We start from the raw sequence: 14,496 nt of genomic DNA on the forward strand, positions 1-14,496 counted from the left end.
GCTGCTACACACACTTTCTCTTTCCCCCAAATCCTGTAATAAGTATTAAAGTTTAGTGCACATTGCACTAAAAAAGCATTTTAAAATGATCACAGTCTTAGGAAAGAAAGCTTCATGCATGCTGTCTTCAGTGATCTTATTTTTTCCATGTAGCTAATTTTTATTCAATGAAAATAGATTGCATTTATACTCTAAACACTACTTTTTCCAAGATATAAACTAAAAAGTCATATTTAACTTTACCAAAAACATTTATTTAGTAGGAACCTAGATTATATCCAGGTTATAGATTCTAGGGATCCAGTACTGACACAGAGCTCCTTATGAGACTTATATTAATTTTTATCTAAAGACCCATTGGAAAAAAATTAGGGAGAAGACCAGGAAAGGTAAAAACTACTGCGGTTTTTTTTTTTTTCCCAAGCAGCAGAGCCCTCTCCTGTAAGACCCTGTCCAAGCTTCTTGCTCTGCTTCTTAAGGAAGACAGTTGCAAGTGACCAATGAGTTTAGAGGACGATAACTAGGAAGCAGCCTGCTTCTTCTCAAGTTCATCTTTTTTTTTTTTTTAATATTTATTTATTTATTATGTATACAATATTCTGTCTGTGTGTATGCCTGCAGGCCAGAAGAGGGCACCAGACCCCATTATAGATGGTTGTGAGCCACCATATGGTTGCTGGGAATTGAACTCAGAACCTTTGGGAGAGCAGGCAATGCTCTTAACCTCTGAGCCATCTCTCCAGCCCTCAAGTTCATCTTGACAAGGTGGAATGTCCTAGCTCTTCAAGAAAAAACTCACTCGTGTCATGTAACTGTGCTTAAGTTCTGAAGCTAAATGGACAACATTTCACAAACATAGAAACCTTATCTGATGCAATGTCAGTGAAATATTTAATTCTTTATTATAAAGTTGAATGAAGAGCAACTAAATGTGTGGTTACTCTATGTCCTTGACAACCTTTCTTTATTGTAACTTTATTAAGGATCATTGGTCCCTTTTAAGAACTCATACTGTCCTCTGAATATTCATTGGTTAAAGACTGAAGAGAATCTGCGCTGACTGGTCTAGAATTCACAGAGATAGCCTGTGCACCTAGCTCTGACTTTTTCATGTTATTGCTTATTTTTTGAGATGGTTTCACTGTGCATCTCAGGCTGACCTTGCTCTTGTGATTCTTTTGCCTCTGTCTCCTGTGTGTGGGTTATAGGTGTGTGCTGCCATCTGAAGAGATTCTGTTTTCCTTAAGTTCTAACAGACAATAAGTTTGAAGTCTTGATGGGATTTCAGTGTAGACTTAACAGCAATTGGTTATTGTGGTTGATACCCTAGAATATGATGAAGCTAAATTAGAGGATATCAATTTTAGTCTTTATGGATGTTGGTTTTAGATGTAAAAAACATTGATTTAATTAACTGAAACTATAATATAATTATCTTACTGAGTCAAGTCTTTTGCTAGTAACAAACTTTTGTGAAGTAGTTTTCATTAAGGTGTTGGTAGGAGACAGTATCACATAAGGTGTAGACTATAAGGTAGGAGACAGTATCACATAAGGTGTAGACTATAAGGTAGGAGACAGCATCGTATATGGTGTGGACTATAAGGTAGGAGACAGCATCGTATATGGTGTGGACTATAAGGTAGGAGACAGCATCGTATATGATGTGGACTATAAGGTAGGAGACAGCATCGTATATGATGTGGACTATAAGGTAGGAGACAGCATCGTATATGGTGTGGACTATAAGGTAGGAGACAGCACCATATATGGTGTAGACTTATAAGGTAGGAGACAGCATCGTATATGGTGTGGACTATAAGGTAGGAGACAGCATCGTATATGGTGTGGACTATAAGGTAGGAGACAGCATCGTATATGGTGTGGACTATAAGGTAGGAGACAGTATCGTATATGGTGTGGACTATAACGCTCAGAGACTCTAAAGTAACCTAGAAAGTAGAAATGCATAATAAGATATGTAGGACATGCCTACAAGTGTAGTTATGTTAAATATGTCTTCTAAACAAGGGGATACTTTTAAACTCCTAGTAATTAGTTTGTAGCTAATATGAAAACAGTTTTTCTACAGAAGTTATATATTCAAGAATGTTTTCTTTATTATTCTTTGACAGTTTCATTGATTTTTTTTCTCTATTTACACACATACACACACAAAGTGGTAAAGTTGAGTGAGGACTTTGGTTTTTTTCATTATGATTTCCATAGATTTTCCATGATCTTGAGCTTGGCAATGATGTTTGCCTTTAGTTCAGTTCCCAATAACAGTTTAATACCAAATAAAAACTGGTTCTTTTCAATTACATATAGAGCTGCATTTGTTGTAGGAAAAAATCAGAAACCTTTATCTACAGGTTTCTCTGTACTAGTCTCCCCCAAATATGATTGACATTTATTTAAGCAGTGATTATAAAGTAAAATGAACATATTTAGGGCTGTAGGGATATCTCAGTGGTAAAAACATTTGTCTTAAAATTGACATTTTTCTGTGAATTTCATGATAACTCTCAAAGTTAACTATATATTAAAAGTTTACAGAGTCATACATAGATGGGTTTAATTTTAATGTTTTGATACATCTATCATCTTTGTCTCTAATGATGAAAAAAGCAGCAAACGATTGCATCTTTCATTCTACACCCCTGTGTCTTTCCTTCTGTGCTTCTGAGTCTCACTGTCTACCTCCCCAACGCCCCCCCCATGTATGTATCTTTCAGTCTTTATTCCAAAGGGCCATTAGTTGAAATGTCTGATTCTATTTATTATCTTCTAGATCAAGGGTTCAAACTTTGAGAAGGACTGTAGAATTTTAGGGTTTACAGGACACAGGCCTCTGTTGACTCTTTGCTTTTGTTCTCGTTTTCCAGCCCATTAAAAATGTAAAAATGGTTCTTAACCTCAGAGGTATACAAAAATAGGAAGCCAATCAATATGAGCAGAAGTTTCAATTTCCATATTATTCATAGAGATGAACCTCTGGAAAGCCACATTTGTCACAAGGTCATGCGAGTGTTAGGGGTGAAGCCAGACAGGGTAGTGTGTGCTTCTAATGCCAGTTCTTGGGGGAGGCAAAGACAGGCAGGATCTCTGTGAATTAGGAGCCAGCCTGGTCTACATGGTGAGCTATACATCGGCTAGGGCCACATAGTCATGAAAGAAAACAACATCCCACCATACAACCATACCCGTGAAAGAGAAGGAGTGGTAGGGCAACTTACAAACTCCTAAATTTTTAGATCAGTCTTTCCCTTACTATATTTGCATAAAATTCTTTCTTCATTTTGCTACTCTGGTAATTATGTTGCATTTTTTGAAACATTATGAAACTGTATCTTTTTATTCTCTCTAAACTTCATGTATATATACTTCTCTAAATTTCTTTTTTATGCCTTAATTTGAAGGGCGTAAATAAATGATCATTTAAATAAAATGCTTATCCAGGAAATAGACTTATTTAAATTTTAATATGTGAGATGTACAAATTTCAGACTATAATGGAAGCTTCTTTTTGTTTGGTTGTATTTTGTGTTGAGATTTTGACTTTGTTTTTAAGACTTTTCATGTCTGTGTTTTATGAATTGATTTTAAAGTTGTTGTAAATGCTTTGGCCTTGATAGCATTGCTATAGATTAATTTGTAGTATTTTGTAATGTGTATATTTTATAGTGTATTTGAAGTAATTATATTGAACAATGTTTTGTGTGTATGTGTGCTTAATATAAAATTGCTTTATTTTCTAGGACGCATGGGAATAAATTTTCATCATCCAGGAACCGATAACATTATGGCACTTAACAGTAAGTCTTCCTATGAGATACTCTATAAAAAGCATCAGTTAGGTTTACAAGATACAGTTTTTGGTTAATTATATTTTCACTGTTTCAGAGTGAAATTACTATATTAGCAGCATCAGCATTATTTGGGTAACTTACTAAAAACAAAAAAATCTCAGGGTCGTGAAGAGTGAGAAACTTTAAGGACGGGTTACAGAAATGTGTGTATTATCAGTCATATAGGTGATTCTGAGTAAGCAAAAGCATGAAAACTCACCACTCCAAACCCTCTTTGACAGAATGCAATCCTGTGACCTAAATCTGGCCACTCCCTGTGTTTGTAAACAGCTTTAAATTAGTAGCAGGAAATGTTTCCCCGCTCCCACTCTGTACCACTAGGTGAAATAATGAAAGGAGGCATAAGGGCAAGAGAAAGAATAGGGCAGAAAACGTGAGTGAATAAATTAGCCAACTGTACATAACTCAATTTTCCCATTATTGTAAGCAGCCCATAGATGTTTCAAGATGGGTATTCATGGCTCTTCCACTTAGGAATTTTGTATACTATAGATGCTAGCAGCTTTGCTGATCAGAAGTGGTTTTGTCAGTATAATTATGGGGTTACATTCTAAAGCCACAAAAAAATTATTAATCAGAATGTTGGTGATTTGCTCAATGCTTTGGAGAGTCAGGTGGTGACATGCACCCTTAATCCCAGAAGACAGAGCAGGATCAGGAGCTCAAGGTTACATCTCTACGTAGAGAACTTGAGGCAGCTTAGGCTATTTGAGCCTAAGCTATAAGAGCACTATGCCTGAATATTTCATATTACCCATTACACACAACATGGTAAATATTTATATAAATGTGTATATTTGTAGGTTAGAAAAAGGTTAAAGAGGCTACAGCAGAGTTTAGGAGTTATAGCAGTCCTTACTGGAGGCAGAAGCAGAGAGCAAAAGATAGAAGCAGTTCTTGCAATAGAGACAACAGAAAGGACCCAGTTGGACTGCTAGAGGCATACAGAGTCTCTAGGTTGAGCCAAGACTGCAGAGGTTAGGTGTGAGACTGTAAAGGCATAAGATAGGAACACTCGGGAGTCAGATGCAGGTGGATCTCTGTGAGTTCGAAACCAGCCTGGTCTACATAGTGAGTTCCAGGACAGTCAGGATTATACAGAGAAACCCTGACTTGAAAGGAGAGAGAGAGAGACAGAAAGAGAGAGAGAGAAAAAAAAGATAGGAGCAATAGATGCAGTTATAGAATGGGGTTATAGCTGAAATTAAGCCCCAGGGACAGCCGAGAGTTCTCAGCCTGTGGGTCCCATAGTGCACAACTGAATGTTCAGATGATAGGCCTGTATCTGTTGTTACCGCGCTGTTAGGTGTCCTCCTCTTTATGGAATCTAGGTGAAGGAGTTTCACTCCTTGTTCTGGTATGTTCTATAAATTCTTGGGCCTGGTTTCTCTGATTCAGTTTTACTATTTCAGTATGCTCACACGTTCCCAAACTTCTTTATCATTTTTGCTTTGGGGAGAGTAAGTTGCTTGTCGATTCGTGTGCTGGGTGGTGTTGGACAGATGTGGTGTCTATGTGTACAGAGAGGTGCAAAAGCACCCTGCTTCATGTTAGCACTCAAAATGGATTCCAGTGCTGCTTGTAAAGTGAAAATCGTCCCCGGGCGAGGCACAACCTGAAAACTTGTGCAGAAAACAAAAGCCCTGAGCCATCTACCCAGGTTCTTGCCCCTCCAGCGTGTATAGACCAGGGTCAGCTTGCCTCTCCAGCGTGTATAGACCAGGGTCAGCTTGCTGCTCCAGTGTGTATAGACCAGGATCAGCTTGCCTCTCCAGCGTGTATAGACCAGGGTCAGCTTGCCTCTCCATCCTGTATAGACCAGGGTCAGCTTGCCCCTCCAGTGTGTATAGATCAAACAACTTCACAAGAGAACCTACACAGAAATCATCTCTTGTCAGGAGGCCTACACAAGCTGTTGACTCTCAGAATTTAGTTTTCTTCTCTGTCAAGCGAGTGATACCAATTTCTGACCTCTTACCCTCTCAGGGCCGCAGGCCAATCCCTGGTCCACATGGGGGACACAGTGAGTAAACGCAGGGCTGTGCGTGTTAATCCCCTTTCTTCTTGAGTAAGGGTTTTGAAGTACCACTAGACTTTCTTAAGGCAGACTTTAGATTCTCTAAAATAGACACTAAAATATTAATAATCTAAAATATTACATATTTCCTTGGATCTGACACACAGCACTTACCCTAAGTACTGCTTGGTGACACAAGCCCTGATCTGTGTTATGCATGTTTCCTGTTTGGAGGGCCTTGACAATACAAATTCCAAAGTATGCGACTCTCATTTCCTATTTCAGAAAGTATATTGAGATTAGGCTGCGCGTGTGTGTGTGTGTGTGTGTGTGTGTGTGTGTGTGAGACGGAGGGAGGGAGGGAGGGAGGGAGGGAGAGAGGCGGGCGGGGGGGGGGGGAGCTGACCACGGAAGAATAGTGTGAGAGCATTGTCTGCCTGAAGCAGTTGCTGTGTGTCTGGAAATGACCTAATTTGACATGATGTGAATTATCCTCTGCAAGAGGGAGAGGATGCAATTTGTTAATTTCTGTGTAGAAAATGAAAGTAAAAGATATCTTCTCTTCAAAAGGTTTTGATTATCTTTGGTTCATAAAATAAGAGCTCATTTATGAGATTTGCACTCTGTACATGTGGCTTAAATCCCCCTGTTAGCATTAATTGCATCTCTTAGAGAAAGGAGGCTGATTAGGTAATATTCAAAAAAGTTTTTTTATTGTGTATGAATAATGTGTGTGGAGGTGGGGAAGTGTATGCATGCCAGGGCATAGGCGTGGAGGTCAAAAGGCCATTTTGCTAGTATCTGTGTCACATGTTGATGAGCTATGTAGATAGTTGGGATTTGAAGGCAGACAAGAGCACGTCAGTCTTCATGTGCTTCTCTGGGTGTTCCGGGGCTGACAAATCCAGTTGGCTCCTCAAAATAAACCATTCAAAAGACGGCAACCAGAGTTTGGCATTTGCACTGCTTATAGTCAGTTCTCTTTCAAAGTCATCTTGACATAGTCACAATCCACTGCTGTACTACATGTGGGATTTCACACTTTGACACACTGAGCCCATACCACCTAGTGACATGGATGTAACATGTGAAGGCATGTTTGTGTGTATAGTATTTATGTAGGGACCAGGTTGGCTTAGAAGTTGAGATTCTCCCACCTCTACTACCAAATGGTGGTATTTCACCATAATTTCTTCCCTTCGTATCCCACACATCAAATGAACCAGACTTGGTTTCTTTGGGACAGTCTGGCAAGCTCAGGCCAGCCTCAGACTCACTGGCCCCATTGGTAACACTCCCACCAGGGCTGGCATTGCAGACGTGCACCCCATTCCCAACAGCACATAGGCACTTTTTGTCTCCTGTTTTCCCTTATCATTTGTCATCCCAAAGTTGTCATCCTAGGAAGGTCAATTCTTCCTCTCCCTCAGCTTTATATAGGAATGACTGGAATAAAATTAAAAATCACTAAAAGTTATGGTGGTGCACACCTTTAAACCTAGCACTCAGGAGGCAGAGGCAAGCGAATCTCTGAGATGAGTTCCAGGACAGCTAGAACTACATAGAAAGATCCTGTCTCAAAGCAAAACAAAACAAAGCTCTCTAAATTTAATAATTCAAATTTTTTGGTCTTTGAAAGGGACAAAATCCAAATTTAACTATATTTTTAAATAAGAAAGGGAGTGGTTAAGTAAACAAAAAGTGATTTGGTGGGTGGTGCACACCTGTAGTCCCAGCACTTGGGAGGCAGAGGTAGAAGGAAAGCAGGTTGAAGATCAGCCTGGGCCCACAGTGAGACTGTTGAAAAGTGGGGTGGAGGAGCTGTGTGAGCAGATTCCTCCTTTCTTGCTCTGAACAATCCGTGACTCTGAACTCTGCACAGAGCCACCGTTCACAGTGTCCCTCTTTCATTCCTTGGTTCACCCAAACCTGGCTTTCCTCTGGAGATATAACTATACGCTGTCAGCTCTCTTACTTGGATGGGAAGGAAGGTGCCAGAGTGAGCATCCGCCCCTGTCAGAGCATGTGGACCAGTTTCCTGGGGTTTGCTGCCTGCCCGAGTGCATGGCTCCCAGTTTCTCTTTTGTTTGTTTTATTTTTGTTTTTTGGGACAGGGTTTCTCTGTGTAGCCCCGACTGTCCTGGAATTTGCTCTGTTGACCAAGCTGGCCTTGAACACAGAGATAGACCTGCCTTTGCCTCCCAAGTGCTGGGATTAAAGGTGTGCACCACTATCTCCAGCTCCTAGTAACATTTAACCATGAGAATGACCACTGCTGGTGTCATCCAGAAGGCAGGAAATGAGCTCAGGAGAGAAGCAAAGGACAGCAGTTAAGGAAATCAAGGAATTGGCAGTAATTCTATAAGCACTTAGGGTATGGGGAGATTGGCAATATTTGTATAAATCCAGAATCAACTAGTGTGTGTGTGTGCGCGCACATGTATATGTATAAAATGCATGTGGAGGCCAGAAGACAACCTTTATATCATTACTCAGGCACTGTCCACCATTTTTTTTTTTTTTTTTAATTTAGAGATTTGTCTTGCTAGCTTGGAGCTTGCTGGTAAAAGAGGCAGTTGCTGGGCCAGGGAGCCCCAGGAATCTGCTTGTGTCTGCCTCCTGAGCACTGGGCTTATAAGTGTGCCACCGTGCTCAGCTCACCTTCCCCCCACAGTTGTTCTCATGCTTACAAGGCGGGGTCACCTTCCTAACTCCTGACTTTTCCTCTTTAATACTGTAACTCTGGGGACTAGAGAGTGGCTCAACAGTTGGAAGTACTTCTCTCTTAGAAGAGCCTGTTCATTTCTAGCACCCATATCGGTCAACTCATAGCTACTTGTAACTCCAGCTGCAGGGGGATCCAGTGCTGTCTTCTGGCCTCTGAGAATACCTGGACATGCGTGACATTCACTCACACAGACACAGATATAAAAAATAATGTAAAAAAAAAGCTTCAGGTGTGGGGGTTTGAAACAGGGCTTCTCTGTGTAGCCCTAGCCACCCTGGAACTTGCTGTGTAGATTAGGGTGGCCTTGAACTCAGAGATTCACCTGCCTCTTCCTCTTTAGTGCTGGGATTAAAGGTGTGTGCCACCGCTGCTGGTAAAATAAATAAGTATTTAAGACTATAACCCTAGTAAGAATTAGTAGGCCTATTATTTGGGCTGGATCCTGAGACACCGCTGAGAAAGAAATGAATTCCTTCAGTATTTTAGAATATAAAAGGATGGATTGTAGAAGGAGCCCTCGATCATCAAGCAAGACCCACGCCTTGTGGGTCTTTACAAAGTAGTTTGGAAACAGTGTGCACTTTCCTCTAGGATGGGTAGGTAATATTTCCCATTGTTGTAATAGTTGTCCACTGAGCCATCGTCTTTATTTTCACTCCAACAACACTGTAAGTTTGCATAATACGTCTTCCCCTGCCAGGGAAGGAGGGAGACCTTGAGAGCGCTCTGGCTTCCGACATGGTAGGATTTGTTTCAGGCAGGGTATTTTTGTGTTGTTGTTTTTTTTTTTTTTTTTTTTTTTTTTTTTTGATGCTCATAGTAGCTTGTGGTTTTGCTTTTGTACATTTGCTTTAGCAGTTGTGGTTTTTGTAGGATTGTTGTATGACTTGGTGATCTTCCCTCTATCACGCTGATTCTCAGAAAAGTGCCTCCATAACTGATCCAAGTCAACCAAGTTAAGGTCAAATTCATGTTCGAAACTAGGATGCTCAGTGTCAGCTTAAGAGGCGCCGCTGCTGAGGGATGACAGTGTCTGGGGGTCACTTCTTCCAAGCTTTATAACCTTAGGGCCTCAGTCTAACTCCTGTTTGTCTCTGGTTTCTTCAGCTGTCAAGTGGAGATAATGATCATGACAATGGCTATTACACAGCACAGTGACTGGCTTGTAGGTAAAGTGTATGTGAGCTGCCCCTGCCTCTGGTTCTTGCTTCAGTTTTATAGCTGCCTGTTAAAGGTCTCCGTTGATGTGCATGATAGAGTTCCAAAATAGGAGCTTATATTAATTATTTTTTTGAGGCCTCTGTACTTAGGCTGGTCTTGAATTTGCCATGATCCTCCTGCTTCTGAGTCATTCTGCCTCAGAATGTTTATGTTCTTTGAGGTATAGGATCTTATTATGTAACTTTGCCATGATCCTCCTGCTTCTGAGTCATTCTGCCTCAGTTGTTTATGTTCTTTGAGGTATAGGATCTTATTATGTAACTCAGGCTGACCTTGAACTCCCATCATTCAGTTTTGCTGCCTCAGCCTCTGGATAGGATGTTCTTTTCTTATTTTTCTTTTTCTTTTTCCTTTGGATTTTGGAAACAGGGTTTACCTGTGTAGCTTTGGAGCCTATCCTGGAACTCGCTTTGTAGAACAGGCTGGCCTTTGTAGAACTCACAAAGATCTGCCTGCCTCTACCTCCCAAGTGCTGAGATTAAAGGCGTGCACCACTACTGCCTGACTTTTTTATCTTTTTGCTTGATGGCTGGTATCATAGGCACGTGCCCAGCGTTTAAGTTTTCACTGTCATTTTACTCTGGTATCTCTAAGTTGTGATTAGTGTTTGAAGTCAGAAGTGCCGATCCCGACAGGAACGTGATTCTTTGTCCACACTCCTCATCGCAGTACCCAGGCAGCTAGAAACTGAAGCGTCCTAGAGGAAAACCTGGACACTTTGAAAACTTAAAAGTTAATATCTTAAAAGGGAGCGGGGGCTGGGGGAGAGTGATGCTTAAGGAGCTTGAAACACTGGGTTTTTATTGCTCGGCACTTTAATAAAAGGCAATACAACAATAACCAAAAAGACCTTGAGCTGTTTGAGAAGTTCCAGAGTCATTCATTGACCATTGAAAACCCTGTGCATAGCCGTGCACTGGGCTACTTGGAACCTTAGCGAAAGCTGTCCTGTGTCTCCTCTTAGGTAATGTCTTGACATATTTCGGAATGCCTTCCTGTATTTGTGTTGGAACTGAGAGCTGACGGTGCATTTGCTGAATCAAAAGAGAAAACATGAACGATATTGGTGTGGCCGTTTGTGTTGGGCAGACTCCGGGGTGGCTGCTTTGGCTTCTCATCTCCTTCCTTGTCAGACTTTGCTGAGTATGAGTTCCTTGGGGAGGCTCAGCTGAGAGGAAGTGGCGAGAGGGAACTGAGCACATGATGCGTTTGTGCCGGAATAGAAAGAAAGCTAGAGTTCCTAATGGAATTTTTAAAAAATGGAAGAACACATTGTTGTTATTTTTGCTTACTGTGAGTGATATAAGTAAAAAAAAAATAGTTTTTGTTTTGTTGAGACAGGGTCTTGCTATATAGCTTTGGCCAGCTTGTAACTTATTGTATAGCCCAGGTTGGCCTCAAACTTGTGGTAGTTCCCCTGCCTCAGCCTCCCAAGTGATAGGATTACAGGCTTGAGTGACCATACCTGAGTCTAAGAAAATACCTTTTGTGTTTGTGGGATTGTGTGTTTTTGCATGACATGGGTATCTTCACCAGTCTCCTCACAGTTTTTGAGGTAGGGTTTCTTACTGAACACGGAGCTCAACAATTCCTATAGACTGGCTGGGCCAGTGAACTTCAATGGTCCTCCTTCTCCCTCTTCCTATCCCCCCTTCCCTGTTACCAAAGCGACAGAGTTATAGACACGTGCTGCTGTGCCTGACTCTTATATGGGTCCTAGGACTGAACTAAGGTCCTCTTGCTTGTATGGCAAGCACTTGTAGGGAGCGAGTCATCTCTCCAGCCCTGTTTTGTTTTTATAGACAAAGGTTTGGTGGAGTTTTTCATTAGGACCATGATCGGCTCTGTTCTGCCAGCCAGTTTCCAATAACCAAAAAGAGGCTTAATATTAATTATAAATGGTTGGCCAATAGCTCAGACTTTTTACTAGCTAACACAACTTAAATTAACCCATTTATGTTTATCCTACATTCTGCCATGTGTCATTACCTCTCTTTCATCTGGTTTACTCTCTGTGTCTGGCTGGCGACCCGTCTGGCTCCGCCCCTCTTCCCAGTGTCCTCAGTCTGGCTCTCCTATCCAGCTATAGGCCAGCATGCTTCTTTAGTAAACCAATCACAGAGACATGTTCATCCAGTGTAAATGACTATATTACACAGTTTCATATAGCCTAAGCTGGTCTTGAACTTGATAATTCTCCTGTCTCTACCTCCAGAGTGGTGGTTTTCTGGTCGTGCAGCATCACACCCAGAAAAGAAAATAATTTCATTATATCTATTTGTTTATTTTGAGACAGGGTTTGCCTTGTAGCCCTGGCTGACCTGGGAACTCACAAAGCTCCACCTGCTTCTTCTGCTTTCTGAGTATTAGGATTAAAGGCCTGAGTTACCACAACCAGCAGAAAATAATTTCAGAGGGAAATACCATAGTGAACCTTTCTGAAGTTCACAAACCAAAGTAATTCTTTCTGAGATTTTGAAAATTTTGTAAACAAAATTTCTATTGCTTTTCTTTCTAAATCTGAGCAGACTTAGGAATTAAAATACAGGTGTGATATGAATATATTAAAAACAATGAATAATTAAAAAGTGGTTAGAGAGATATATGATGTTTAACATATGTTTGAAATAGGTTTGGGTAGATGTTCTAAAACAACATTGTAAGGGGCCTGAGAGTTTCTTTTCTATGCTGCCAAGTTGGGGATCTAATAAAGGTATTTTAATATGGGATCAGGCACAGGGTGAAGAGGAGAGACTGGAGGCATGGCTATAGGCTTCTCTAAGGTCTTTACAAACAGATCAACTAGCATTAAGAAGTTGTGTGGGCGAGCCTGGCAGTGGTGGTGCACACCTTTAGTCACAGCACTTGGAAGACAGAGGCAGGTGGATCTCTGTGAGTTGAAGTCAGCTTGGTCTACAGAGCGAGTTCTTAGACAATCAGGGCTACACAGAGAAACCCTGTCTTGATAAAAAAACAAAACAAAACAAAACAAGAAGCTGTGTGGGCCTTGACCAAGGTGACAAGGTGATCCAGTAGCAGAGCTTCCTACGTCCAGGCTTGAAGGTCTTTGCTTTAAATACTTAGTTAAGAGTGACACAGACCCCCCCCCCCACTTTAGTGTTTTAGGACAAGCATACACGTTCAGTACCTCTATTAAAATACGTTTTCTTTTATTACTGGATGACCCCTATTTTTTTTTCTGAAAATTGTCTGGTCTACATAACTTGGTATTGCACATTGTTTGAATTTATCTTGAGATTTTAATGGATTTTGGAGGAGACTCCTTGTGTGTATAAAATCCGTCAAGTCATAGGAGTTGATTTTCTTCTGCATACTAAAGACACAGGAACCAGCTAGTTTCTTATTGTTCCCTTTGGACTTCCTGTTTGCGTTCTCCCTTATGTAAGCAGTATAGCCTAGACTTCCTGTTTGTAGCTTTCACCACACGTGTAATTAACTTCAAACCTAAAAAAATCTCAGAGCTTAATCTGTAAACATTTCAGATTTCAAAGAAGACTCTCACGGTGCCAATTATAGCTCAGTGAAGAACAACAGAAAGAAAGCATAGTGTAGCTGTAGTGGAGGCTCAGCGGTACAGCAGGAGCCCAGCATGAGCAAACCTGGTCTGATTCCTGGGACTGCAAGAGAGAAAGTGTATGTGTGCCTCTGTGCACATTACATAAAGAAATTCAACCCTGTTGCTTATATTGAAGACTGAAAAGAAAATGCTTATTTTTGTCATAGATATATTGTGTATAGTAGACATTTGCAAACTAATATGTGATGTTTTGATACGTGTATACATTGTGTAATAATTCAGAATAATTAGCATATTCATCACTTCACATGTTTATCATTCCTTTTTAATAAAAATGATAAAAATTCTGGCTATTCTGAGGGCTGATAGCAAAGGCCTGTAATTCCAGACACTCAAGAGGCTGAGGAAGGAGGAAAGGTCAAGCCAACCTGGGCTACAGAGCAAGTTCAAGGCCACCTTGTTTTGGTAGGAGGGGAAGAGAGTAGAACTCAGCCACATAGGCATGAGTTCGATCTCTGCCAGCCACACAAAAAGCCAGGTCCAGTAGTATGCACTTGTACTCCCAGCACCAGGGAAGTGGAGATAGTGGGATCCTTGTAGCTTACTGGGTAGCCAGCCTCTTGTAATTGGTGAGCCCCAGACCAATGAGAGCGCTGTCTCAGGAAACAGTGGTGGATGATACTTGAATAGGAGCATCTAAGGTGGTAGGTACTCTGTGCTCCAAATATATATGTACCCCAACACGAGTGTGAATACACACGTTAACCAAGTCAGTGGCTGGAGTGATGCCTCAGTTGGTAAAATGCTTCCATGCAAGCTTGAGAATCTGAGTTCAATACCCAAAACCCAGATAGGGTGAAAGCAACTGAGGAAGACACCTGAAGTCAACTTCTAGTTTCTACACATGTACACACACAACAGCACTTGCAAGCACACATGAACACATGCACACATATGTGCAAATTGATTAAGATGTATAAAAGTTATTATTTAACTGTTCTGAAAAGAAGACATGCCTATAGAAATTAAAGACAGAATAAAACTCATTATTATTTATCCCTTGGGAATTGCAAATCCAAAATACAAGGAGGTGGTACTTCATTTCTGTTGGAATGCCTTT

General features: G+C 40.9%; 1 protein-coding gene across 8 annotated transcripts in view; it reads left to right on the forward strand.

Annotated features, from left to right (window-relative positions):
* Cpeb3 (cytoplasmic polyadenylation element binding protein 3) overlaps nt 1–14,496 on the forward strand; it is a 191,720-nt gene that overhangs the window by 86,401 nt on the left and 90,823 nt on the right. For all 8 annotated transcript variants that reach the window (XM_057777651.1, XM_057777650.1, XM_057777649.1 and 5 more), the window contains exon 4: nt 3,762–3,818. In XM_057777651.1, the coding sequence (XP_057633634.1) occupies nt 3,762–3,818 (57 nt within the window). The remainder of the gene's footprint in view (nt 1–3,761; nt 3,819–14,496) is intronic.

The sequence above is a fragment of the Chionomys nivalis genome, chromosome 8, assembly GCF_950005125.1.
Source record: "Chionomys nivalis chromosome 8, mChiNiv1.1, whole genome shotgun sequence".
NCBI classification, from domain to species: Eukaryota; Metazoa; Chordata; class Mammalia; order Rodentia; family Cricetidae; genus Chionomys; species Chionomys nivalis.